This window comes from Drosophila willistoni, assembly GCF_018902025.1.
Source record: "Drosophila willistoni isolate 14030-0811.24 chromosome XR unlocalized genomic scaffold, UCI_dwil_1.1 Seg144, whole genome shotgun sequence".
Taxonomy (NCBI): domain Eukaryota; kingdom Metazoa; phylum Arthropoda; class Insecta; order Diptera; family Drosophilidae; genus Drosophila; species Drosophila willistoni.
In genome coordinates, this window is record NW_025814057.1 from 7479519 (window position 1) to 7503994 (window position 24476).

Below are 24476 nucleotides of genomic sequence, written 5' to 3' on the forward strand. Positions count from 1 at the left end.
AATTTTTATGCAATATTTCTGTTTTCTTTTTTTTTTGTTTTCTTGTTTTATATTTTTTGTTATTTAATTTTACACAGTCTCATCTTTGAACTTCTTGTAATACGAAAAAGTAGCAAGAATAATAATATGTATAATTAATTTTGTTATCCTGAAGGTGTATGATGGGAGGGTGAGAGGGGGTGGTAGGGGGTAGGTGTAGGAGTTTGGTAGGAAAAGGTGCAGGATTTCATAATAAGCGTTGCTCCAATCAAAGGCCTAATATTGTATATGCCTCTCTCTCTCTCTCTCTCTCTCTGAGAACAACAATTGAATTTGAACAACAAACAAAAACAAAAGATAAATATAAAAAAAAATAAATTGGCATAAGGAAAAAAAAAATAGAAAATGTTGAATTTGTTTTTGTTTCTTTTCTTTTCTCTCTTTTAGCGATGCGCAGATGAGGACATTAACTTTTCTGATTTCTGTTCTGTTTTGATTATAATATGATCTCTATTTTTCTAGGATTTTGTGGTTTTCAATTTTTTAATAAATTTGCTTTAGTTTTGTTTCGTTTTGGATTTTGAAAACACATAAATTTTATATTATTTTCATTAGATTTTTGTTTTGGATTTCATTTTGTTTTTGTCTCTCCACAGCTTTGTTTTCTTGGTTTTCTAGTGTTCAACATGCGCATCCATTGGAGCCGAGGCCGAAACATTATTTGATTTCTCCGGTGAATCCAAATAGATTTTTAGGGCTCGTTCCCGACGCTGGGAATAGCGTGTTGTTGAAATGCAACCCAAGCGATCCAGACGTGCCTTCTCCTTGGCGCTCATTTGCCTGCGTTCCTCTAATGTCAATTCACGCGCGGCTATGCTTTTATCTCTGTGAAAATTCCAATTGTTAGACTCTTCTAATTCCTTCACATCGTCCCCCATATATCCTCTTTCTTGAATTCTTTTTCTTACTTGTACAAATACATATTGCCAGTCTGACTGTTATTCAGCGGATATGTGTCCAGAGTTCCGGGTACTGAGAACCAACTGCTTGACTCATTAATGCTGACAGCCGATATGTTTGTGCAGGGAAAATTGCTGTTCACCTGCCCCAAAAGAGATAAACAATGAATGAGATATATATAGTTTCGAATAAAAAGTTTCAACACTTACCTTCATATAACTTAGTTTATCTATGGTGATATCGCAAATCTGTGATAAAGAGCGTCTGATTTCACTATCCTCTACAAAGGGGAATCAAAAAATTATGAATTAGCTACGGATTTGTGAATCCTATGTTATAAGGTTTTCTGTATTATAAGGTTTCTTTTTAGCTTATATCTATCTATACTTACTCTCCAAGGTGACTTCCTGAAATTTGCCAAATTCCATTTTCTGTGGATACCATTGCCTTACGAAAATGGTTAAAGCATCCTCGCTTGGCTGCGTTACGATTCCCTCTTCGCACTCTTGGATAATGAACTGTAAAATTGAGATGAATTAGGATTTCATTTTTATCAAGAGGGTTTCCCCTTCCTTACCTCAGTTGAGGTGGTCGATCTCATGTCACAGTAAAGCGTCTCATCGTTGCTCATAATTTTGATTAAACTCCTGCCGCCCTTTAGCCAGATCCGACAATTCTCCACAGTCAGACTGGAGTATTTGCTATCGATGCGTTGCAATTTGGCTACTAGTTCTTGTTTGGCCTGCTCCACTGTGGTATTGGTATTATAGACCCATTCACAGACGCATGGCAGACGCGCCGTCTCGTTATCCAAATCGCAGAGACGGAGAAAATGTATTTTGGCCTTGTACTCATCGGGCTGAAGGGTTTTACCCAACTCAACGGTCAGGGTTTCACCCTCATTGAGACTGATTAACAAGTTATTCTGATTATTTGGGATGTTGTTCTCGTTCTTGCGCTGCAGCTTGAAATAGGCATTCGGCACCCTAATCAGCTGCTCAATATGCCGCTTAAAGGCACCCATACGCATCTGGGTGCCTACCAGGAGTTTGTATGCGCAGGTGGGTTTCCTTAGATTGGCCTCATCATCCGAGAGGTGGCCCGAACTGGCTGAACTCGTGGTGCCGGCCACAATGTCCACGCAATCGATTTTACTGGCATGGAAAAAGTGATTGGTGACTCCAGCGCCAGAACCATTGCTCGAGTCCATGGCATCGGCGGCTGAGTAGCTGCCATTGCCATTGCAATAGGCATGAACACGCATCATGGCATCATGGGAGGCGGCCTCATCCTCGGGACTGGACAATTGAGGTGAGTGACTGGTGGAGCTAACTTGACTATCGCCGCCGCCGCGATGTTGCAGGGACTCTGTCTCAACGAGAGTGCGATCACCATCGCTTAGGCTGCTATCCTCTGAATTGGATTCATGTCCAGGCGGTACCGACAAAGGATCCAATAGATCACCTTTATAGCGACGCCAATCACAGTCATTGCTCGGCAACATCTCGCCCACAGCAGAGCCATTCATGAGGGCAGCATCTACCACATCGCCGCCATTTAAAGGCTAAAAGGAGAGGGGAAAAATAGATCAATTAATCAGCCACAATCATTGAAATCGATGCTCTCACCTCCGTCGCCGTCGTCGTCGTCGGCGTTGTGGTTGCTGCTACTAGTGCTGCCACCTCCTTACTGGGCACTCCCAACATTTCCAAACTGGCTGCATCAGTGTTAGGCACATTCAAGTAGAAGTAGGTAATATTTTTAAATTGCGTGTTGGCCAAATTCTGTAATTGCAATTGAGCTTCGGGCGTCGGTTGGGGATCATAGGCGACAAAGGCTTTGCGGAAGGAACCCCTCACGGTGGCCAATAGGAATTGATCCTCATCCTTGATGTGTAACCGAGTGGCAATCGAGTGGCGTAGGACATCGCTAGATTCCCGCGCTGCTGAATAAACCAGGAAGGGACCGTCCATCGACATGGTCGATAGTTCTACCTTATAAACATACCATGTAGAACCATCAGGTTCGTAGACTTCAAACTGCTGATCCTCCAGACGGTATTCCAATAGGAAGTCCAAACTGAAATTCTGTGAAGCCCTCAGTTCGGTCAGCGATGGATCCGTACAGCTCTCCAGTGACTGAATAATCGTATCCATTGAGGAATTATAGGCCACCAAACGACATTGACTGAGCGGTGCGAATTGTTCAACGTTTAACATCTCATAGGCGGTCGATAGGACAGAGTTAATATCAAAACTACTAGACACATAGACACGAGTCACTTTTAGTTTCTTCAACGATGGATTATAGAAATAAACGCGGGGCTTATACAGATCGGGCAGGGCCAGATCTGTGACAGTAACATGTCGACCCAAACGCGTGACACGCGTCTCCTCCTCGGCATGAAGTTTCGGCAGCAAAGATTTAATATGCTCCGGAAAATCTAAACTCTTAACGACACGTTCATTTCGCTTGTCATCCACCTGACGATACATCAGCATATAGGCATTTGTCGATGAGGTATATGCGCTGGAATAATAACTGCCATTGGGACCACCAAACGAACGTTGTATATCCTCTTGCGTGATCTGTGGGGGAAAATGTTGAGGGAAATTATAACCGAATTGGGTGGGAGGTGGGAGGTGGGAGGTGGGAGGAGGTGTGAGGTGGGCCACTTACAGGCGATACATTTTGATCATTGAAACAGAACCATTCTTGATTATCAAAATCCTTGATATAGGCATAATAATGACCACCCGAGGCACTGCCCGAATGTATCATTATGGCGAATAGTTCATACATATATGGGCCGGCATCTTGTTTGGTACTTTTGCTAGTGCTGCTGCTCATATCGATGCCCTCGTCCTCGTCATTTAGATCGTTCTCATGCTGACTGGAACTGGCAGTGGTCACCACGCCGCTACTCAGATTATCCTCCTCCATGGCTGAGCCACTGTCCGCTGTACTGCAATCGTCCAAATTGTGACCATTCATTTGATACTGTTCACCACCACCATTCGAGTTCCGATTGATGAACGTATTCAAATTAAGTGTTTGCGGAAAGGTTACTCTGCAAAGGATATAATAAGAAGAGTTTGTTGGTATCCACCATCTGGATTATATCTATTTATGCTCACCTATCGTTCAGTTTGATGCGATGCATGGTCTGATAATCGAAATCGAAACGCTTCAGATGCAGTGTCAATATATAGGGAAATGATTTGAAATGCAATCCTTTGTGGGCATCGCATTTCTTTTTGCATTTCTCGCACAGATATTGATTATTACCGTCCAGAGTCTCTGGCCGAACAAAGGCACGCAATGCCTCCTCAATGCTGCCATAGGCAGAGCTGCTCCCAAATGGGCGCACTGGCAATGGTATGTCCAGGAAGGTATCCTCGCGCGTCTTCTCTGTGTTGCATTCCAGACACTTGACATAATCGTTCATTTTGCCTTCATACAATGTCGATATTAGATTCGCCTGTTTGGTATTCTTGAACTTATGCTCCAAGGCATCGAACATGACGCGACATAGCTCTTGGATATCGTGCTGTTGCCACGCCTCGGTTGAATCCCAACCAAAACTGCGTGTCAGATCCGTTGTCTCCACCGATGATTTGTGTGATGTCTGGAGATTTAGGAATAGTTTCTGCAATTGGTATGGGATATTCTTGGCCTCGTTGTCATTATCAAATTCCCATCGATATAAGGCATTACGGAATTCGGGCGTCATAAAGAGAGCCTGGAGTAGACTGTTTAGATAGCATGTCATGGCCTGATTGATGAGACCGACATAACCACGACTACTGGGACGGGATGAAGATGATGCACCACCACTTGCTCCTGCTGCTGGTGCTGCTGATGACGATGATGTGCCTGTGGCTGTTCCTGTAGTTGATGTTCCCGATGCACCGCCCTCCCGCTCTGTCGTCGCCGAGGCCACAAAATCAGCGGCTGTTGTGTTAATCTTCTGCCATGAGGGTAAATCATCGCCACCATATTTACGACGATAGAAATTCGATAGATCCGACTCTTGTCCATCTTCTGTGCCAATGCCATCGAGGCCCACATCTTTGGATGAGACCATTTGATCGCCATTGGCTCCGCGATTCTCCAACGAATTGTTGGCGTCACCGCCAAAGACAAATGGATCTCTTATTAGAGTTGTGGGACTGGCCGAGGCGCCCAAGGCCAAATCATCGTCCGACAATTGTTCCGCATCTGAGACGGGACTTATGTTGAATAGCTCGGATGGGGCATGATCGTCAATGGGTGAGATCAGGATACGATTCTGAGGCTGCGGCAATTGATCGGATATCTCAGCTTTGGTTAACTCGTCAATGGACATATTGTTGTCATAGCAGGAAGTCGCCGTCGTCGTGGTCGATGTCGACGTTGAGGTTGACGTCGTGATCTTCGTTGTCCCATTCTCGATAATTGTGGTGGCTGCTGCCACAACAGCTGCAGCTCTTACCGCCTCCACCTCGTTGTTGTCGTCGTTTTTGTCGTCGTCGCCGTCCACCACAACCACGACCTCTTCCTCTTGAATCGTTGACTTGGTTTTACTGGGACTGCCCGTTGTTTGGGCCGCTTTGCTGGAAGATGATTTTTTCTTCGTTGTTGTTGTCGATTTCTCACCCGTTGTTGTTGCTGTTACACGTTTCTTTTTGATAGTCTCCCCAGTGACTGAGGACTTCTTTTTATTTGGTGATATCGTCGGTGTTGTCTCCCCTAAGATATCTATCGTTTCCGTTGCTGCTTCCGACGTAGTAGTCGTTGCTGTTGTTGTTGTAGTTGTTGTGATGATCTCCTTTTTCTCCTTTTTGGTGTCTGATTTTTCCTTCTTAATTGGAGAGGACGTTGTTGATGATGTTTCCGTTGACTTTTCCTTTTTCGTTGGTGATCCCGTTGTGGTATCCCTCTTTATGGGCGATGTTGATTTTGTCGTCGTTTTCTCTTTGCTATGCAGACTAACCAATCCCTGGGCCTTCTTTAGGGGTAACTCAAAACGTTTCGTCACATTACCATCCCAACTGCCTGAGGGTAAGAGAACCAAACTATTTTTCAGCTGATGCTCAAATCCTGCTACCTCATACATCAATTGTGATTCCAAGTTATTCAGATGCACCTGGAAAGATGACAGAAAAAGGCAAAACAATTACCACACTGAAGGAGAAATAAGCAAACGCAACTATTGGCATGGACTCCTAAACAATGATATCAACTCCAAGGACCCTGGCATTTCATCCTTCACTCACCAAATCTTTGTTATCGTGCGGCTGGAGGATTAACTCAAATTTCCCATACGGAAATTGTGTGCCAATCAAATTAATGACATGCTGTACGGTATAATGTGAACGTAAGACCACATTGATCTTCTTTTGCTGTGACCCGGGTGTCTGATCATATACCGACACGGTGCATTCTGGGGCACTTGTCTTGCTCTTGACGTTGTTGTTATCCGTTGTCGTTGCTGTTGTTGTTGTTGTTGTGTCTGTCATGACGGCGCCGTCTTATGGTCACGTGGATCGTCTCTACCTTGTCCCCGTCTTCGTCGTAGTCCTTGGTGTCTTGCGATAACCAAAATCAATCAACCAACTCAAAAATCAAAGAAAGAAAAAAAACCTAAGCCAGGCGAAAAGTACGAGAGCGTCGTCCTTCTGCAAATGAAATTAAAGAAATTGGAGACCAAAATGTTGTATATTAATAAAAAATCGATACATAAAAATTTTGAAGGGGTTTTTTTTTTAAATAAAATATATACGAAAGAAAAAGAAAAAAAATTTTAAATAATAATGAAAGAAAAGAAAGATGAAGGAACTAAAAAAAAAATTTTTAAGAAACGAAATAAATATATTTATGTAGATTGTATATAGAAATCTGTTTATATACAAATATACAATACAAAAGTTGAGCAAAATATGTCAAGATATTAAGTCTCTCTGACGTTTTCATACTAGTCATGCCCAGCTGACGATGATGATGATGCGGATGATGTGGATAATGTGCGCCCGAAAAATAAGGAAATACGAAAATCGTTGCCTAGAAAAGCACGGCGTAATGAACGTTCCCCCGGTACATGCGTCTGAAGCAGTTGTTGTAGATACATATACATACACAGACATACATACATATATTGAAATATGTTCCTCTTGTTTTCTCGACCTCAATCGAAAATAAACCCCAAATCTGCTGCTCTGCCTGCAATAGCGTTTTCTTCTACTACTAGTAACCCCTTCATTCATTCGCCTCCCTTGCGTCCCTTTCTGGCCATTCCTTCTTAGAGTTCTCGTAGCGATTTTCGCGCCTTATTTGTGTACGCTTTCGCCTGCCACGATATATTGGCAAATATATGACTAACGTTGGATGGAATTTTATAAACACAACAACCAACCAAACAGCCAGAGAAATGAACACGCCTGTCTGCCTCTGTTCTTTCTGGCCGTCCAGAATTTTCTTATATGTCGACACATTTTCGCCTATTTTCCTTTTCGTTTTTCGTGGGCCGACCGACCAACCTCCCGCGCGCGTCATAATTGCTGCATAAATTTTGTGTTTTTGGGTAATACAAAATGTCATTTGCAAGTTAAATGAATTCTTTGTTGGTCATCATATGTGGGTGAGATGTATGGTGGGTGGCAAAAGATAAGGGGGCGGGGCAGATGGTGATGATATTGCAGCAACGGAAGTTGTAAAATACATATTTTTGTTCTGTCGCAAATTATGCCAAATGATTGTCCTCCCCCCGTTCAAACTTGATTGGTTGGGTGGATGAAGAGTGGGTTGGTCTATTTATCTTCACTTCAGTCTATAAAATGATTCACTCAAATGAATTTCAAATATTCACAAGTTGAGAATTGATAACAAATAATTTCTGCATACATTAAACTCAGAAATTTCTTATAATGTATAATGAAGAGGACTTTTAGCACTCTTAATATAAAAATGACTGCTCCATACTATATTGAGTATGAACTATATATATCGATATAATTCTAAAAGAATCAAAAGTTCTCTAGGTGAAAAAAGTACAAACAAAAATCATTTCTAAATGTCTTTCTACAGTTTTTGATTAGTAACATGTTATAAATTAATTATATTATAAGAGTCGAAGAATATTTTAGATTATTTATCTTAAAAATCCGAAATAAAATGCAGTAAACTGAAGGCTCTTAAGAAATAGAATTTGAATGACATGAAACGCCAAATACGTCACGCAATTTTCGTCACAAATATGCTATGTATCAGATCTATGAACATATACATACATATATGCATATATTTATATCTCTAATTGTTGAATATATACATATGTACATACTTGAAATATATCTCGTTTTGAAATGTCTCTCTCAAATTCAAATTGATTTGCCGAGTCTTTAAATTAAATGTCTTTGGCAATTAGCACTAGTGCGAATGCATTTTTCCAACTCATTGGTAAATATAAATAAACCACAGTCAAAAATAATCCTAAGAGAAGCAAAGATCGAGATCGAGATCGAGATGATGATGATGATGATGCACGCAAATTGTAAATTTGTTCGGTTTGCTTTTTTGCTGTTGCAATTTCAAACACATGTTGGATGCTGCTCCAACAAACAGTCAGACGACGACAACGATATAAAACGATATGTATAAATATATATATCTATATATATTAGGAGTGTGTGTGTGTGTATAAGTAAATGCTAATATACGCAAAGCCAGAGCCAGAGAAATGAAATCAAAATAAAAAATTGTGAAGCTAAAAATAAAAACAACGTTGACGGGGCGACATATCGAAGAAAACGGAAAGGAATGAGAGAAATGAAGAAAAAAAAAAAAAGTACAAATATTTAAATCAGGGGTATATATCTTAGCAGTGTGTGGATATATATCTATCTGCGCCTATTTGTATATGTGAAGGTTTTTCAGAGATCAACCGCCGCATCAATTGCATAGATCTAAGGCCTAACCATAGGCCTATCAATCAGAGTGAGTGACTGAGGGAGCGAGACAGAGAGAGAGGGAGAGGGTTAGGATCAAAATATTTACATAGACCACGACGGAGACGTATGGAGACGGAGACAGAAACACAGTGTATCTATGTGCGATCTCTTTCGGGTGTGTTAAGTGTGTGTTTTATTTCGCTTCTATACTATTTTTGTGTGCTATTTTTGAAACTATTTTTTGGGTACTTTTGTGTGTGTGAAATCTTTTTAAAATCTTTTGACCACAAGTCAAACAGGGAGAAGGAGAGGAAGAGAAATATACTAAATATTTCGCATGTGTCTAACATAGAACGGATCTAACCGGAAATACTGCACATGTATAAACAATATTTCAACTTCACTTCACTTTCGGTATGTTTAGTTTTTTGTTGTTGATTTTCTGGATGATCTTGTTAAATAGTTTTGCATTTATTTTCGGCCTGTGGGTGAGTGTGGTGGGTGGAGGGGGGCTTTACCGTCGTCGTCGTCGTCTTGTTCTTCCACAATTATTCTTCTGAGCGAATCCGAGAACTCAAAAACCGCCGTCAACGCACGACATCGTTCACGCGTGTACTGGTTGTACGGGATTCCCGATGCCTTTGGATGCTCGTCGAAAATCCGAGAATATACTATGAGCATTGGCGCCGCCAACAACAACGACGACGACGACGGCGACGACCGACACGATGTTCAATCGGTGGCCGCCGGTGGTCCCAACAATACGGATAAATGGACGATCTTAGCCGATCAACACGAGTGCTGTACGGGCCAAGTGGGCATTAGAATTAGATGAACATTTTTCACTTACAACGAAATTGGTTGTAATGATGACAAGAAATATGGATAAAACTGTCAAATAAGAGGAAAATATCAAAAACTAAGTTATGAGCATCAAAAAAAACAAGAATCATGAGAAATTCAAGGAGTTGGGGGGACAGAGTTTAATAGTATAAAAAGTAAACAAAGACTCCTAATGATGTGTTTATTCCTTTCAAAATCTATTTAACCTACATAAAACAAATATCTTTTATACACAAATTAGAACGCACACATATACAGGTGAATATATATGTATGTATGCATGTATGTAGATGATACGGTGGTTCATGCATTAGTCAGTTAACCAATTACAATCTATTCAAATTGATAAGAATAATTATCGCAAAATTGTTTCAATGGCTTGGCAGTGAAAGAGACAGAGTGAGAGTGAGAGAAAGAGAGAGAGCGAGAGAGATTGTGTGTGTTAGTTAGTAAGAACGGCTACGTGAGAGTGAGAGAGTAGGTCAATTTGGAAACTGCAATGTCCGATCGGATGGATTTACTCGATTACTCAATGGGATTATATAGTAGATATATGGGATGGAATGGGTTGGATGCAGCAGTTGGCGCAGCAGCGAATGACTTCGCAGCGAAAGTGCTATTAATGTATATTTATTCTATATGCCGATGAGATTGTGATGCCGCCCTGCGTGCTCCTCTACCTTAGTGGCCTCAGTTTTCTCTCCATCTCTCTAGCTAGTTCGTTCTCCCTCTTTTAGACGCGCGCGCTCTTTCTCTCTTCTTTCTCTATTGCAATCGTTGTATCTGCAAGAATGAATGAGACTATTTTTATTACAGTACAAAAACAAAAAAAAAAAGTGAAGAAAAAGAACAGCTAATATGTATCTATGTATGTATGTACATACATACATGAACATATATTTGAATGCTGCAAGCCGGCGATGCCAACGACAACGTCGAAGCCAACGCCGGCGTCAGCTTCCAAAAAGTTGTTTAAATATTTTGTTGTTCTCTTCTTTCTTTCTTTACATTTTTTTTTTTTTTTTTGGTTTACTTTTCTTTTGGGGTTTGCGCAACCAATTTGCTGGCCACCTATTACATGGTGGGAGGGGTCGGTGAGGTCCTCTCACAGTAAGGAAGGGGATCGGTCAAGGTTTTTTTTTTTTTTGTTGGTTGGTTGTGATACGTGACATGCAAAAATTTCTCCAATTTAAATCGTATTCAGGCGTCCTTCGAGACTTGCCATATGTCAATAAAATCAAAACTTGCAGCAAATCGGGGTAAATCTATATCTATATACATATATGTGCTATGTATTTGTGTGTGTGTTATATCTTCTAATTTCGATGGGTCGTTCCTTTGCCTCCTTCGCACTAACTACTCCACAACACTCACCTCCTCACCACTCTCTTTCACTCACTCCCTCTTCTTTCTACCTCTTTCTTTCTCTGGAACACTGCAAAATATGAAGAAAATCTGTCTCGCCTTTGCCACAAAAACAAATATAAAAGATTTGTTTCTTTCGGGTTTAATTCTCGTCTTGCTTTGTATGCGGCAAGCAATGCTTCTTACCGCTTTAGTTGCCTTCCACTTCAAATTAACTTATTTAGCTTAGGTTTGACACGATTGGACATTTTCTACAACATGTCCAAAACGGAAAACAACAAAAACAAACCACAGAATTATTTGGTACACGTAGATAAGCAGCAATTTACGCGGCGAAATGTAAATGTAAAGAAGTCGTTACATAGCTATCGATAAAATGTAGATAACTAAAATTGACAGTGGCCAATAAATTTGATAAGAAAAAACAAATGTATCCTGTTCCGTTTGGAACAAATAGTAACAAATAGTAAATCATATATGTATTATTATACAATACGACTGTTAAAATAAATATCGATATCGAACATGAATTTATCGATAAGTAACTAAAAAGGATTTTTAAAATGCTTTTTCTTGTTTATAAACAAAATTTTAAAATATTTATTCCTAAACAAATGACAAAGCCGTAACTTTAATAGCGAATTTCACTATGAATTCCCTCGCAATGTAAAGTTATTCACTATTGATTGCCATTCAAAAACACGCGCTTAATTTTGAGTGACTATCGTTTCCAGATGCATCCCTGCGCATCTGGAACGTTCAAGAACATTCGACGAGCAGACGCACCCGAAACTATAAAAGAGGCGAGCGCTGGGAATTTCGCTTCAATATCAAACAACAAAACATACCGAGAACAAGGTGGGCGTGTGAAAACACAATTTTCTCGTCAGAGAGTGAAATAAAGTGTCAAACAACACAACTGTATTAAATTCTAAAGTGAAATCAAACAATACAAATATATAATCAAATAAAGACAAACCGAAAATAATAAGCAACACAATTTCGGCTGAACTTGGTGGAGAACTCAACTAAATTTTGAAAATCAGTTAAGGTAAGTTGACAAAAATCAAATACAAGAGACACAAATTCCCAATACTTGAGCTGAAATTAGCATTGACTTAAGGCTTCTGATACGTGGGCAGGGTTTAAAAGAAAGAAGTTCAATTCTTCTTGGCAATGTGGGATTAAAATGAAATAAGCCACAAGACGAGACAAAATACAACAAAAACACAAAAAATCGAACTGTACAACGTCATCATTGCACAACTCGAATTTTCTTCTAGCACATTCCATTGAGCAAAAAAAAAATACAACAACAACGAGTATGGCCAGCCAGTGATGACAGGAAAAATTGCTAGAAAAAGCCAAAACTTGCCGATAAGAAGGGAGAAACATATGTATTTTTATTTTAATAGACAATAAAAACAAAATAGTAAATAATAGAATTCAAATACGAAGCAAGCAGGAAACGTCTGGTCTTTACAGCTGATGTTTATTATTAGAATAGTAGGCAAGTTGTCGTCTGTTAATTTCAGCTTGAACTTTTGGACTTTTGTCAGCACTGGCAGCTACAGCTGCTCAAAAAAAAAACAATCAAACTAACATTTCGTTTTCCTATTTTAAAATTTAGTTTATTACAACAAGAAAAATGGGCAAAGACTTCTACAAGATTCTGGGCATTGATAAGAAGGCCACCGACGATGAGATCAAGAAAGCCTATCGCAAACTGGCTCTTAAATATCATCCCGATAAGAACAAGTCGCCACAAGCGGAGGAACGATTCAAGGAGATTGCCGAAGCTTATGAAGTGCTGTCAGATAAGAAGAAGCGCGACATATTCGACCAACATGGTGAAGCTGGACTAAATGGCGGTGGTCCAACAGGACCAGATGGGGCCGGACCGACCGGTAGCTATAGTTATCAGTTCCACGGCGATCCGCGAGCCACATTCGCACAGTTCTTTGGCTCAGCAGATCCATTCGGTGTGTTCTTTGGCGGCGGCGATAGTATGTTTGGCGGACCCGGTCAAAGTCAGAGTCAAGGACAGGAACAAATGTTTATGAACTATGGAGCCGATGATATGTTTGGCGGTGGAGGATTCGCCTGTAATCCAATGGCTCAAGCATTCCGTTCACAATCGTTCAACGCTCAGGCACCCACACGGAAACGTCAGCAGCAGGATCCACCAATTGAACACAATCTCTATGTGAGTCTAGAAGAAGTGGACAAAGGATGTACCAAGAAGATGAAAATATCCCGCATGTCGATGTCAACCGGACAAGCGCGCAAGGAGGAGAAGGTACTTAGCATTACAGTGAAACCAGGCTGGAAGGCGGGAACCAAAATCACTTTCCCCCGCGAAGGTGACCAAGCTCCACAAAAGACCCCGGCTGATATCATATTCATCATACGTGATAAGCCACACACTCAGTTCAAACGGGAGGGCAGCGATTTGCGTTACACTGCCCAAGTGAGCCTCAAGCAGGCTCTATGCGGAACTCCGCTGACCATTCCTACACTGCAGGGCGATAGCATTGCCGTCAACACACAAGGAGAGATCATCAAACCCACCACCACGAAACGCATCAGTGGGCGTGGATTGCCCTTCCCGAAGGAGCCATCACGACGTGGCGATTTGATTGTGGCCTTTGATATCAAATTTCCCGATTCGCTACCTGCGAATCTGAGATATCAGTTGTCCGAACTGTTGCCAAATTAATGTATGGTAGCTAAATCGTATCCACTAACTACACTAATTCTTTTTTTTTTTGTATTATTAACTCTTAAGTAAGGCCCAAGAAGTTTCGCCAAATCGAATTCGGCGAATATGGAATATGTGATATATATGCATACATACATTTATATAGAACCTCTACTATTTTGACTAGAAACATTTACTCCGACACATATTCCAAATTCGAATCGATTCGATCTGGCGGAAGATGTAGATGCCTAAAATAATAATTAAAACCTATTCTAGTTTCGTATATATTAAAGGTACATAGTACGTTTTAGTACCAAAAATTATTTATGTTTAAATAATAAAAGATGGAAGAACATAGAATTTAAAAATCAAAATTAGTCTACTTTGTTGTCTTTGTTTTTAAGAGCTATTTGAATTTCCCGCGCTAAAGCGGTTTACTCCAATTAGAGGTGGCGAGACTTTGACGATGACAGATAGATTATCGATAGTTTTCAGAAAAAATACCAAATGTATCGATAAACACAGTAGTGCAATCGACCGTTCTCCCATCTCTAGTGTGTAAAGGGTAAACTTTTTAACATGAAAAATTATGGCGCCTCTGTGATTTTTTCTTTTGACTTGCATATCGTGTGGTGGGTGTTATAAATAATATAAAGTTATTAACAATTGTGTCAAGCCATCATATGTGATTCTTTGATTGTGCGAAAACTTTCAATAATGAAGTTATTAGCGAAAAACAAAATGTCGGACATGGCGCCGGCGCAGCCTCTTGGACGAAAAGCAAAGATACTTTACTTTCTCGACGATCTTAAAGAATATTAACGATTATGATTTAATAAAAGTGAAGTGGATCAAATAAACTTCATCTGTAGTTCCGTTCCAAATTGTTTAAGTTAAGTGCAATGACAAATTGTCCTTTTGTAACGTGTACACATATTGTACACAAGTTACCGTTAATCCGTTTGGCGCTATTAACGTTCCCAGAGCGAATAGATACAAAGACTCAAATACAAGGTAAGAAAACACGTGTTCATGGTTTTTTTTTTTAAATTTCACATTTTATTTGGGTTTTATTTGTTGGTTTCACTTCAAAAAGAATTTGTTGTAATTTTTAATTTTTCACACACTTTTTTTTTATTTTTTCTCTATCATTAAATTTGGTTGTTGTTGCTGTTTCGTGTTAAATTTGCTTGCATTTTGCGTTGTTTTTTTTTTGTATAATTTTTTTTTTTGTTTCTTTTACTGTTTTTTGCATATTTTGTTTGTTGTTTCAAAAATGTTTAACATACATTGCAAATTTTCTTGTTTTTTGTTCTTATGTGTTGTTGTTGCTGCAGCTGCTAATTTTTTGTTTTGTTTTTATCATTTATTATGATTTTCATGTGTATGTGTGTGTGTTATATGTGTGAGTGTTTTCGTTTGTTTATTTGTTTATAATAAAAATGGAATTTGTTTAATGTTTTTATTTTGTTTTTTTTTGTTTTTGTTTCGTTTTAGTTTATTATTATTAACTAGAATTGTTTGCTATTGTTGTTGTTGTTGTTGTTGTTTTTTATTTTAAGGTTTTGTTCCTTATTTAATAAGTATAAGTTTTTTCCTTCTTTTCATTGTTATGCTTCAAAAAAAAAAATTAGAAAAAACATTTTGTTAAAATATATTATGATCCGAGTTTAACTAACAATTCGAATTAATTGAATTGATTTAAGAACTCAATCAGTGTACCAAAGACAGCAATACGACTCAAAAGCGAGTAGACGAGAGAGAGATAGAGAGAGAGATACGGCTGCAGTAGACAGAGAGAGAGAGAGAGAGAGCGAGAGCGAGAGCGAGCGAGTGGTTGAACATTTGACTTTTTACCAAAATGTTTTTCTTTCTCTCTCCCTCTCTCTCTCTCTATCCTGTTCTCTGTTGACACTATTTGCAATGCCTTGTGACGACACACGGTTCCTATAGCACTCCCTCCTTTCACCTTTTTCTCTCCTCTCCTGCTACTTTCTGTCTCTTTGGTCTTTGTACCATGGAACTGGAACTCAATAACAATTTGTTTAAAAAAAGGAGAAATAAATTTCTTCTTTTTTTCGTTTCTTGTTGTTGTTGTTGTAAACTTAAACATCATTTTGTTTAAACATTAGACTATGTTTGTATAATAAAAAAAATTCATTTCCTTTTTGTTTTTTGGTTTTGTTTTTTTGTTTTTTTTTTTTTTTGGTTTTCTTTTGCTTTTGTTTTAAAAATAGTTAAATTTGCGTATAAAAAAAAGTTTTCACGCTATGAGTTTTTTTCTTTTATATTTTTAATAATTTAACTATTTCGATTTAATTTTTGTTTATTTTTTTGGTTTTTTTTATAACTTATACAAAAAATTATGTTAAAATGTCGCATTTTCTTTTCTTCTTTTTTTTTTTTGGTTTTTTCTTGATGTTTATTAGTTATCGTTTTTTTTTTCTTTTGCTTGGTTTTGTTGTTGTTGTTTTCTTTTGCTATTCTCATTTTCATTGTGGGGTTTTGGGGGGGAAGGGGGAATATTTTCTTCCTTTTTTTTCTTTTGCTTTTTTGACTAAACGTTTTTTCTTTCTTTTGTGTGTTTTTTTTTGCTGCCATTTTAGAAACCTAAAAATCTTTCATTCTGATTTTGTTCGCCTGTGTTGTGTGTGTGTGTTTTGGGTGTTTTTTTTTTAATTTTTTTTTTTTTTTTTATTTTGATTATGTTTCGATTTGTTTTGTGAGAGTTACACTGGAAAAAATTTGGTTTTCAGCAATTGGTTTTTTTTTATTATTTTTTTAGGTTTGAAGTGTTTAGTTTTTGTCTTCCTTTTTATGTTGTTAATAGTTCCTGAATTGAAATTTTATCATCCCAACAGCTGCTTTCACAACCAATTTGTATTATTATTTTTGAGTAGCAAACAAAAAACAATGCTAAATGTGGGGGTGGTTGGGGGGTGGACACTGAGCCTTGCCTCAGGGGGGGCAGGGAGCAGGAAGTAGTACCTTGAGGTCCTTGAGTTATTTGTGATGCCTTCTACATATGTCTGTGTTGTAAGAGATTTTGTAATCCTCCTCCTCCTGTAATCCTGCTCGAAGGCGAAAAGCCTTCGAGTAGGTATGAAATCCTTTAGATATCAAATATTAGATTTAGTTTTCCCTTCAGGTAGCAATCCCTTTTAAGCTTCATCACTTTGCAATTGGATCAGGTTTAAGGTTTTCGTCCTTAGTCTGTTAAGTCTCTGGGGAAAGGATTTTGGAGGAGGCTTTGCTATAACTTCTTCACCGATCTTAAGTACCCCCCCATTAGTTACTCAACTACATTTACGATAGGGGTGTTTCTGGGTGTGTGTGTGTGTGAGTTGGAGGAAAGTGAATTTTTTTCTAAATGTTTGTTTTCTTTTCATTCCATCGTCTCGTTTTGTGTTTTGTTTCAAAGTGAAAAGTTGCCTTAATTATTATTGTTAATTCTGCTAGAAGGTTTTTCATTTTGTTGTTGTTTGTTGTGTGTGTGTGTGTGTTTTTTGTTTTAATGCTTTCTCATATATTTTCTGTATAGTTTATAATTTATTTAAATTTTGGATTTATCTTTTTTTGTTTTGTTTTTGAATGCTGCATTTAACGTTTATTTCTTTTTTGTTTTTCTTTCTTTTGTTAAGTGTATTGAATTGCTTTTTTTTGTTTTTGTTTTTTAGTTTTACCATTTAACATTTTGACTAAATTTTTGCTATTGGTTTTATTTTTAATTTGTATTATTATATTTTGGTTTTTTTGCCTTTTTTTTTAATTATTTGTTTTGAAATTGTTTTTCTCAGTGTGTGTGTGTGTGTGTATGTTTGTGTGTATGTGCCTACAAACTAAACAAGTGTGTGTGTGTATGTGTGTCTTAAACTACTAAGATTTTTACGCGCTTTTTTTGCTACGTTTTTCTTTACTTTTGTTTTTTTGTTTGAATTTTTTTTTTTTTTTGCTTTTTCCTCATCGTCTTTTTGCTTCATTTACTTTCCCTCATTTTCTTTTGTTCTTGTATATTTTGTTTTGTTTTTTTTTTGTTCTTTATCTCTAAACCTAAATTCAAAAAAAATTCATTTTCCGTTTTATGCAATTGTTCATTTGTTTTTCTTTTTTCTTTGTATTTTTATTTTTTGTTTTAATCGAAATTTACTTTCAAGTCTTTTTGCAGCGACAAATGCAATTGTTGAATTTGTTCTCCGTTTCCCTTTTCTCTTAATATTTTCTTTTTTCATTGTTTAATATAAATCAAAGTCTTCTCATTACTCAAAAGAAAACAGTTTTTAGTTTTTAAACATTTTTTCGTTTTCGATGTGATTTATTTTTCTTTTTTTTTTTTCATTTTATACTTAGTTCTTCATTAACAAATTCTGTGTTTGTTTTTTTTTTTTTTTGGGGTAATTTGTTGAGGTGTTACGAAGGTAAGGGGGAGGGTGGGGGCGAAACCAAGCAAATTGATTTTATCTTATCCTTTTTCAGTTTGTTTGAGTTGGCCTACACTTGATTTAGATTTTTGACAACACAAAAAAAGAAGAATTTTCGTTTCTCAAAATTTGCATTTTGCATTTTCGCATTCTCAATTGAATTTTTTGCGTTTGTTTTTGAGGGGTGACTTTTCTTTTGTTTGTTTTCTTTTTTTTTATATTTTTATTCACGTTTCTCATTGTTTGCATATTTCTATTTTTAGTTTAGTTTAGTTTTTGTTTTCGTCTTGTTTGCGGCTTGTTGACTGTGGATCTGTGCCTAAATTTATCATGTCTCGTGGTTTCCACACCGGGGACCCTACAATTAAAAATGAAGAAGAATAAAGTATAAAGCATAAGAGAATACGAAATACGAACAAACAGATACAAGATAATGGATAATGGAAAGATGATTGCAATTGGAAACCATATAGAGCAAGAAACCATATGTATATATTTGTATGAAGAAGATCAGATCAGATGTAATTATGCTAATGAACATAAACCTAAAACACACCCACACCCTGTATATGCAATTTGTATGTATGTAGATGCATGTACAGGGTGTTTTTTTGTTTGGTTTTCGGGCATTTTTGTTTATAATTTTAATAACTAATATGTGTGTATTGTATTATATAGGAAATCTCTAACAATCTCTAGGTGTCGCCACGGTGCAACTAAAGATAATAAAGGATAGATTATGAGCTCACAAGAAAGAGAGAGAGAGAGAGAGAGAGTGAAGAAGGATTCGAACGACATTTCGCACATGGCAAATGGTAGAACATTTGTTTTCAGTGTAATTATCTTTTTAATTTTAAAATTAGCTATCCGTTAGTTGTAGTTTTTGTTGTTTTGGCCAATTTCAATGTTAAGAAAAAAAACATGCAAGGAATTTTCTCAATAAGGTAAATCAAATTTTCAGTGTCTACTTTTAGGCGGAATGTATCTCTATCTCCTTCTGTAGTATTTCTTTGCAATTTATAGTAGGAGTAGATTGCAGTTATGGTTAGAGGTTAGGGGGTCGGGGTCCAGGGGGGGCAGGGAGGTTGGATTAAGTAGAAGGTTTTTGGCATAAAAAAGATTCGGATTTGGTTTTGGTTTTTTTTTTTTTTTTTTTTTGTTGGATAAAATGTTGACATCGCTTGATTAATTGGGCTGATTTGATATTTTTTTACAAGATTTTTTTTTTTGTCAGTTATTTTTGCTTTATAAACTATTTTTCGAAAAATTTGTTCCAAATGTTTTTTTGTTTTTTTTTTTTTAGATCAGTTTTGCATTTTATGCCAACATTTTGTGTTCGATTTGATAGACAGAAAACCCAAAATATAAAAAAAAGGAGTAGAAAAAAGAAGTTGAAACGGAAAACGGGCAAAAAGAAAAGCGAGAAGAAAAGAATAATTAATATTTGTTATTGTTGTTGTTGGAATTTCCTTACAGAACACTCAGTGGAAAAATGATAGAAAAAAAATCATTGTGCACTTTGTTTGTTGTTGTTTTTTTTTTTCTTCTTTGAATGAGGAAAAGAAATATTGAATGAAATATTTTTGATTGCTTTTAGAGTAGATTTTTTTTTTGTGATTGTTTTTTAGGGGGACGGTGAGGTTCCAGGTGTGTGTGTGTGTGCGTGTGTGTATAACCATAAGACATATATAAATATATATTTTTGTATAACAGATATTTATCTTGTTTTTTTATCAATTCATTTGTTTCAAAAAATCTCACACACAAATTTCTTACTTTTTTTTGTTCTTCTATTTGTATTGTGTTGTTTTTTTTTATTTTATTTTTTATTTTTTGTTGTGGTTTGACCTACTTGATCTTGGAAAATGCAAAACGGATTTAAAGTTTATTGGTTTTTGTTTTTTTATTTTATTTTACTTTGTCTTTTTCTTTTTTGGATTGTTTCTCTTATTTTTTTATCAAAAAACTTAATCAAGCGATGCCAACTGTTGAAAATTAATAATTAATAATTAATTTATATTAACTACATAATACATATACATAGAATTAATGATATATCTATATATATGTAGAAGAAGAATCAAAATTAGAACCATTTTTTACTCAATAATAACCATTTCAGACTTGTTTTTCTGCGATTTGTCGATTTGTTCAATATTAAACACGAATTCAACTAATCAAGTGAAGAAATCGGAGTTAGTTTTCTGTTTAAAAATTGCATCTTCATAAGAGAAATTTTCCCACTTGATAGTTGGAAACGTTTTTGAAAAGTCTTGATCGAGTTTTCCCCCCTCAAGAGTGCAGAAAGAAGGAGTCGAAAATGGGTTAAGTGAGAAGTAGCGGATCAGGAGGGCAGGATAAAGTGATTCGAATTCGGTGCAAAAATTGTATAATTCTAATTTTGTAAAGTGCAGGGTATCCCATGACAAGCCAAAGCATCAACCCATCCAAGTTAATATTCAAAAAACGGATTCAATTGAATTAGTTTCTATATTCTAAGTAATTTCTTTCCCTACTTGATCTATCTAATATCTAATCAAACTAAATTTGGTTTAATTCAATAAAAACTATCTACATTAGAAACAAATCGATTGATGCAAAATCTTTTCTGAAAAATGGTTGAATAGTTTGAGAAATATTTCATCTCAATGTTGGCTAAATGTTTTTTGAAATTGTTTCCAAAGCAAGCAAACAACTTTCTACTTCCATGAACGAAAGGAGAAAACTATAAATCGGGCTTCAAAAAATGTTCAAGAAATAAAGAAGAAATCGGTTGGAAAGTTCAAAGTCTGAAAGGCTAGCTATTGCATTGCTAGGCAATATTGTTTAGCGGTTCTAATTTTCTTTCGAAATCATATGAATCATTATCATTTCTCATCTATACATATACATATATATGTATGTATATGTAATTGTCTCGCTTTACACATTTCAAAACCAATTTGATTGCATTATTTTAAATTATCTTTCAAATTTTTCCCAAAAAAAAAAAAAAAAATGATAAGTATATCACGCATTTCTTTTTTGTTTAATACTCTTGTTTTAAACTTATTTACGGGCTAAAAAAATTCAATTGAATTCAATTTAAATACATATATATATATAGATATATATATATATACATATATACATATATATTATTTAACTTACCTTGCTAAAAACAAAAACAAACTATATAACTAATTGCATAGATTTAACTAGGTTTACATTATTTTGTGTGGGCGGGTCTAACGAGGGTAGCGGGTTAGAGGAAAGAGAGGGAGCAAGGCGGGGAAGGCAGGTTAAAAAAAAAACAAGGCCAGGCCAAAATGGGAGTACGATTTCTTCGTCTCTTTTGTTCTCTTCTTTGCTTTTCCGTTTTTTTCAGTTTCTTTTGTGTATTTTTGTCTCTCTGTCCATTTGTCGCTTTTTCGGTCATTTCGTTTGATATTCGTTATTAGTTTTATATATTTTAATTTATTTATTTTTGATTATTTTAGAAGTGTTTTTTGTTGTTGCTGAAATTGATTTGGTTTCGTTTTGGTTTTTGATTTATCGATTTTTGATTTTTGATTTTGTTGCTGTTTCAAAGCCCAGTGTAAACTGTAAATTGTTTTTGTTCTTATGTAGTTGTTTTGTATTTATTTATCAAGCTTAAAATTTAAATACCTTTCGACTATTTTATGTTTGGTTTTTTTTTGATTATTTATATAGTTATTTTCCTTCAGTTACATTTAACAACCTGAAATTTGATTTTTTGATGTTTTTAGTTGAGTTTTTGTTGCGGCGTACACAAACAAAAAACCGAAAAGAAGGAACAAAACTTTAACTTTCCCTTTCCCATTTTGGTATTTCAACCTTTCCTTTTAGATTTTTAGATACTTTTTAGATTTGTTTATATCCTTGCACCACACTCCCCCATACGGAACAATCAGTGAAAATTGAAGGTTTTTATTATTTTGTAGATCGAACTACTCTATATGATATGTACGATCCAGTTAGAAATCATTTTTAATACAATGAATTATTTTGTGAAATTTTTATGAAGACTTTAAATGATTTTAAAATATATATATACATATATATAAAGCCGTGTTCCGATTCAATCAGGGAGAGAGAGAGAGAGAGAGAGAGGAGCGCGGTCATTTTATGACACGTTACCCTAATTTTATTTTTTTTATTATTTCGTTTTCTATATAAGTAGTGCAAGGGATATATATTTACTACGGCATGGCCGATGTCAAGTCCGAGACTTTTCGATTTTCGATTTGAAGATTATCTATAGCCATATATAGTATGTAGAGTTTTTGGTATATATGCAAATGTGTGTATGTATGTGTGTCTGTGTATATTTGTATGTATGAGTTTGTATATATACTATATAATATTTATACATATATATACGATTAATACTGAACATTGAGGTACGACTTACGATTATCATTTCCATCATCAAAAAATGTTTTTTTTTTGTTATTTTTTTTTTCTTTGCTTCTTTTTTTCTACTACAAATGAAAAACCTTAAAAAAGAATGAAATATCAAAAAAGAATGAATCCAAAAAACAATTATTTGTCACAACATTTTTCTCGTTTAGCGTTTTGCTTTTTGGTTTTTTTCTTGTTTGTTTTTTGTTTTTTTTTTTTTTGGTATAATTTATTAGTTATACAAAAAAAATTTGCTTTGCTAACTATTTTGTTTGTTGCTGTTGTTAAATATTTGTTTTTTTTTTTTTTTGTTTGATGTAAATACTTTCAAATACTTTCTGATTTGGTTTAGGTATATATAATGTTAACCCTATAGAATTGTTTGTTTGTTTGTTTGTCCAACCCGCATTTTGATTTTCATATTTGATTCTCAATTCAAGAACTTTTGTCTTTAAATTAATAAAAGAGTTCTTAAGTTTGTTTTTTTCCCCATTTTCATTTGCAATAATTTTCAAATTCTCCTTTGCCATTTTCGTTTTCTATTTTATTTACCCTTTATCTCATGTTTTTGTTTTGATTTGAGTTTCTTTTTTATCTTTTAGTTTACTTCTTTTTTATTTATTAATTAATTTATTTGTAGTATGTGCGAGTATGAATTTCAATTTTAGTTTTTAGTTTTGAGCCTTTTTTTTTGTTGCTTTTGTTGTTAGTTTTAGCTTTTAGTTTAGTGAATTTCTCTTGCTGAGCGGCTTTTTCTATGTGTGTGTATGTGCAATGCGGCGTATGCGTAATGTGTTACATATATTCGGACAACTTAAAGGAATCTCCCATAGTTAGTGAAAGATTCAAAGATGAAACGATATATACATGTAAATGTATATAGAAAGAGAGAGAGAGAGAGAGTGGAGGGAGGGGGGCTAAGAGTTAGTGTCCAAGGAAGCGCATGGAAATGCTTTCAAGTTTCCTAATTATTGACTGACTATCTCTTGAATGATTTATGTATTTTTTTTTTATTCATTATTCGTCGCATTTGTTTATTTATTATTCGTACTATTTTTCTATTCAATCCCTTGTGTTTTGTTTAATATTGAAAAAAAGTTATCCGTTTTTTTTTTTTTTGGTTTTTCTTTACGTATATTCTGATCTGAGTTGATTTTTGGTTTTATAAGTTTTTGAGGCATTTTGGGTTTTATTTATTTATTTTTATTTTTAATTTTTTTTGGTTGTAATACGAAAATTCCTTTGGTATACTCTTATTAAGGCCCAAATTTCACGATTTTATTTGAATTTAAACGCTTGGCCAATAGGTTTCTATAATGTCTTTAGTTTTCAAAAACTTTTGTGTGTAAACATTTGTCAAAGTTGCACAAATTCAGTTTTAAATTAATTATAAACTTAACAGTGAATAGAAGAAGAAAAACCGATTGAACCGATATGTACCTATTATTAAGTTAAATTGAAATATTTATTGACTAATCATTTTTATTCAGTTCGAAAGAATACATCTTTGAAAATTTTACACACAAAGTTTCATTATTTTTTTCTTTATTTATGGGGAACACGATGAGTTTTTTTTTTTTTCTTTTTATAGCGCCTGCTCCCATCTTTAGTTTGGTTTTTGTTATTTGTTTTTTTTTTTTTAATATTTCTAGTTTTGATTTGTGTCATTTTAGTAAATTTGTCTAATTTGTTATTGAATTTTATTATTGGTTTATAATTCATTTGTTTTTATTTTGTTTAGTTTCAATTTATTATATAAATTGTTCCTATATAGAGAATGTTAGTTCAGGATTCGGTGTGTTCGGGCGATCGATTATTTTTAGAGTTTTGGAAGTTGTGTGTTATCGTTATCGTTATCTTTGGTTTCATTATGTG

At 35.5% G+C, this 24476-nt stretch overlaps 3 protein-coding genes across 11 annotated transcripts in view; 1 reads left to right on the forward strand and 2 right to left on the reverse strand.

The window, feature by feature from the left end:
- Positions 1–492: 492 nt before the first annotated feature.
- On the reverse strand, positions 493–11353 carry LOC6638696 (ubiquitin carboxyl-terminal hydrolase 47). Of its 4 annotated transcripts, XM_023181584.2 has the most exons (10): positions 11262–11351; positions 6198–6599; positions 4077–6067; positions 3619–4009; positions 2568–3527; positions 1517–2503; positions 1331–1457; positions 1149–1219; positions 948–1081; positions 493–864 (listed from the first exon to the last, which is right to left on the reverse strand). In XM_023181584.2, exons 2-10 carry the CDS (start codon positions 6438–6440, stop codon positions 654–656), a joined length of 5115 nt encoding a protein of 1704 aa, XP_023037352.1. In that variant the 5' UTR covers positions 6441–6599; positions 11262–11351; the 3' UTR covers positions 493–653. The 4 variants fall into 4 exon arrangements, with proteins under 4 accessions (XP_023037352.1, XP_023037353.1, XP_023037355.1 ...); XM_023181585.2 differs by lacking the exons at positions 493–864; positions 948–1081 and having other exon boundaries at positions 1201–1268; positions 11262–11352; XM_023181587.2 differs by lacking the exons at positions 493–864; positions 948–1081; positions 1149–1219; positions 1331–1457; positions 1517–2503 and having other exon boundaries at positions 2797–2881; positions 2947–3527; positions 11262–11353.
- Positions 11354–11896: 543 nt separating this feature from the next.
- LOC6638599 (dnaJ protein homolog 1) lies at positions 11897–14153 on the forward strand. The gene is made up of 2 exons (XM_002061982.4): positions 11897–12126; positions 12706–14153. Exon 2 carries the CDS (start codon positions 12724–12726, stop codon positions 13792–13794), a length of 1071 nt encoding a protein of 356 aa, XP_002062018.1. The 5' UTR covers positions 11897–12126; positions 12706–12723; the 3' UTR covers positions 13795–14153.
- A 4278-nt stretch (positions 14154–18431) lies between these two features.
- LOC6639209 overlaps positions 18432–24476 on the reverse strand; it is a 102074-nt gene continuing 96029 nt past the window's right edge. For all 6 annotated transcript variants that reach the window (XM_023181583.2, XM_023181580.2, XM_023181579.2 and 3 more), the window contains one exon: positions 18432–18555. In XM_023181583.2, coding sequence (XP_023037351.1) covers positions 18467–18555 — 89 coding nt within the window. In that variant the 3' untranslated portion in view covers positions 18432–18466. The remainder of the gene's footprint in view (positions 18556–24476) is intronic.

Bases quoted from the DNA above. Each gene is read 5' to 3' on its own strand.
- LOC6638696 (XM_023181584.2), bottom strand. From the start codon at position 6,440: ATGACAGACACAACAACAACAACAACAGCAACGACAACGGATAACAAC. The intron at 1,220-1,330 runs GTAAGTATAGAT...TCCCCTTTGTAG, and splicing joins TCAGGAAGTCACCTTGGAGA to AGGATAGTGAAATCAGACGC. The intron at 865-947 runs GTAAGAAAAAGA...GAATTTTCACAG, and splicing joins GGCAATATGTATTTGTACAA to AGATAAAAGCATAGCCGCGC.
- LOC6638599 (XM_002061982.4), top strand. From the start codon at position 12,724: ATGGGCAAAGACTTCTACAAGATTCTGGGCATTGATAAGAAGGCCACC.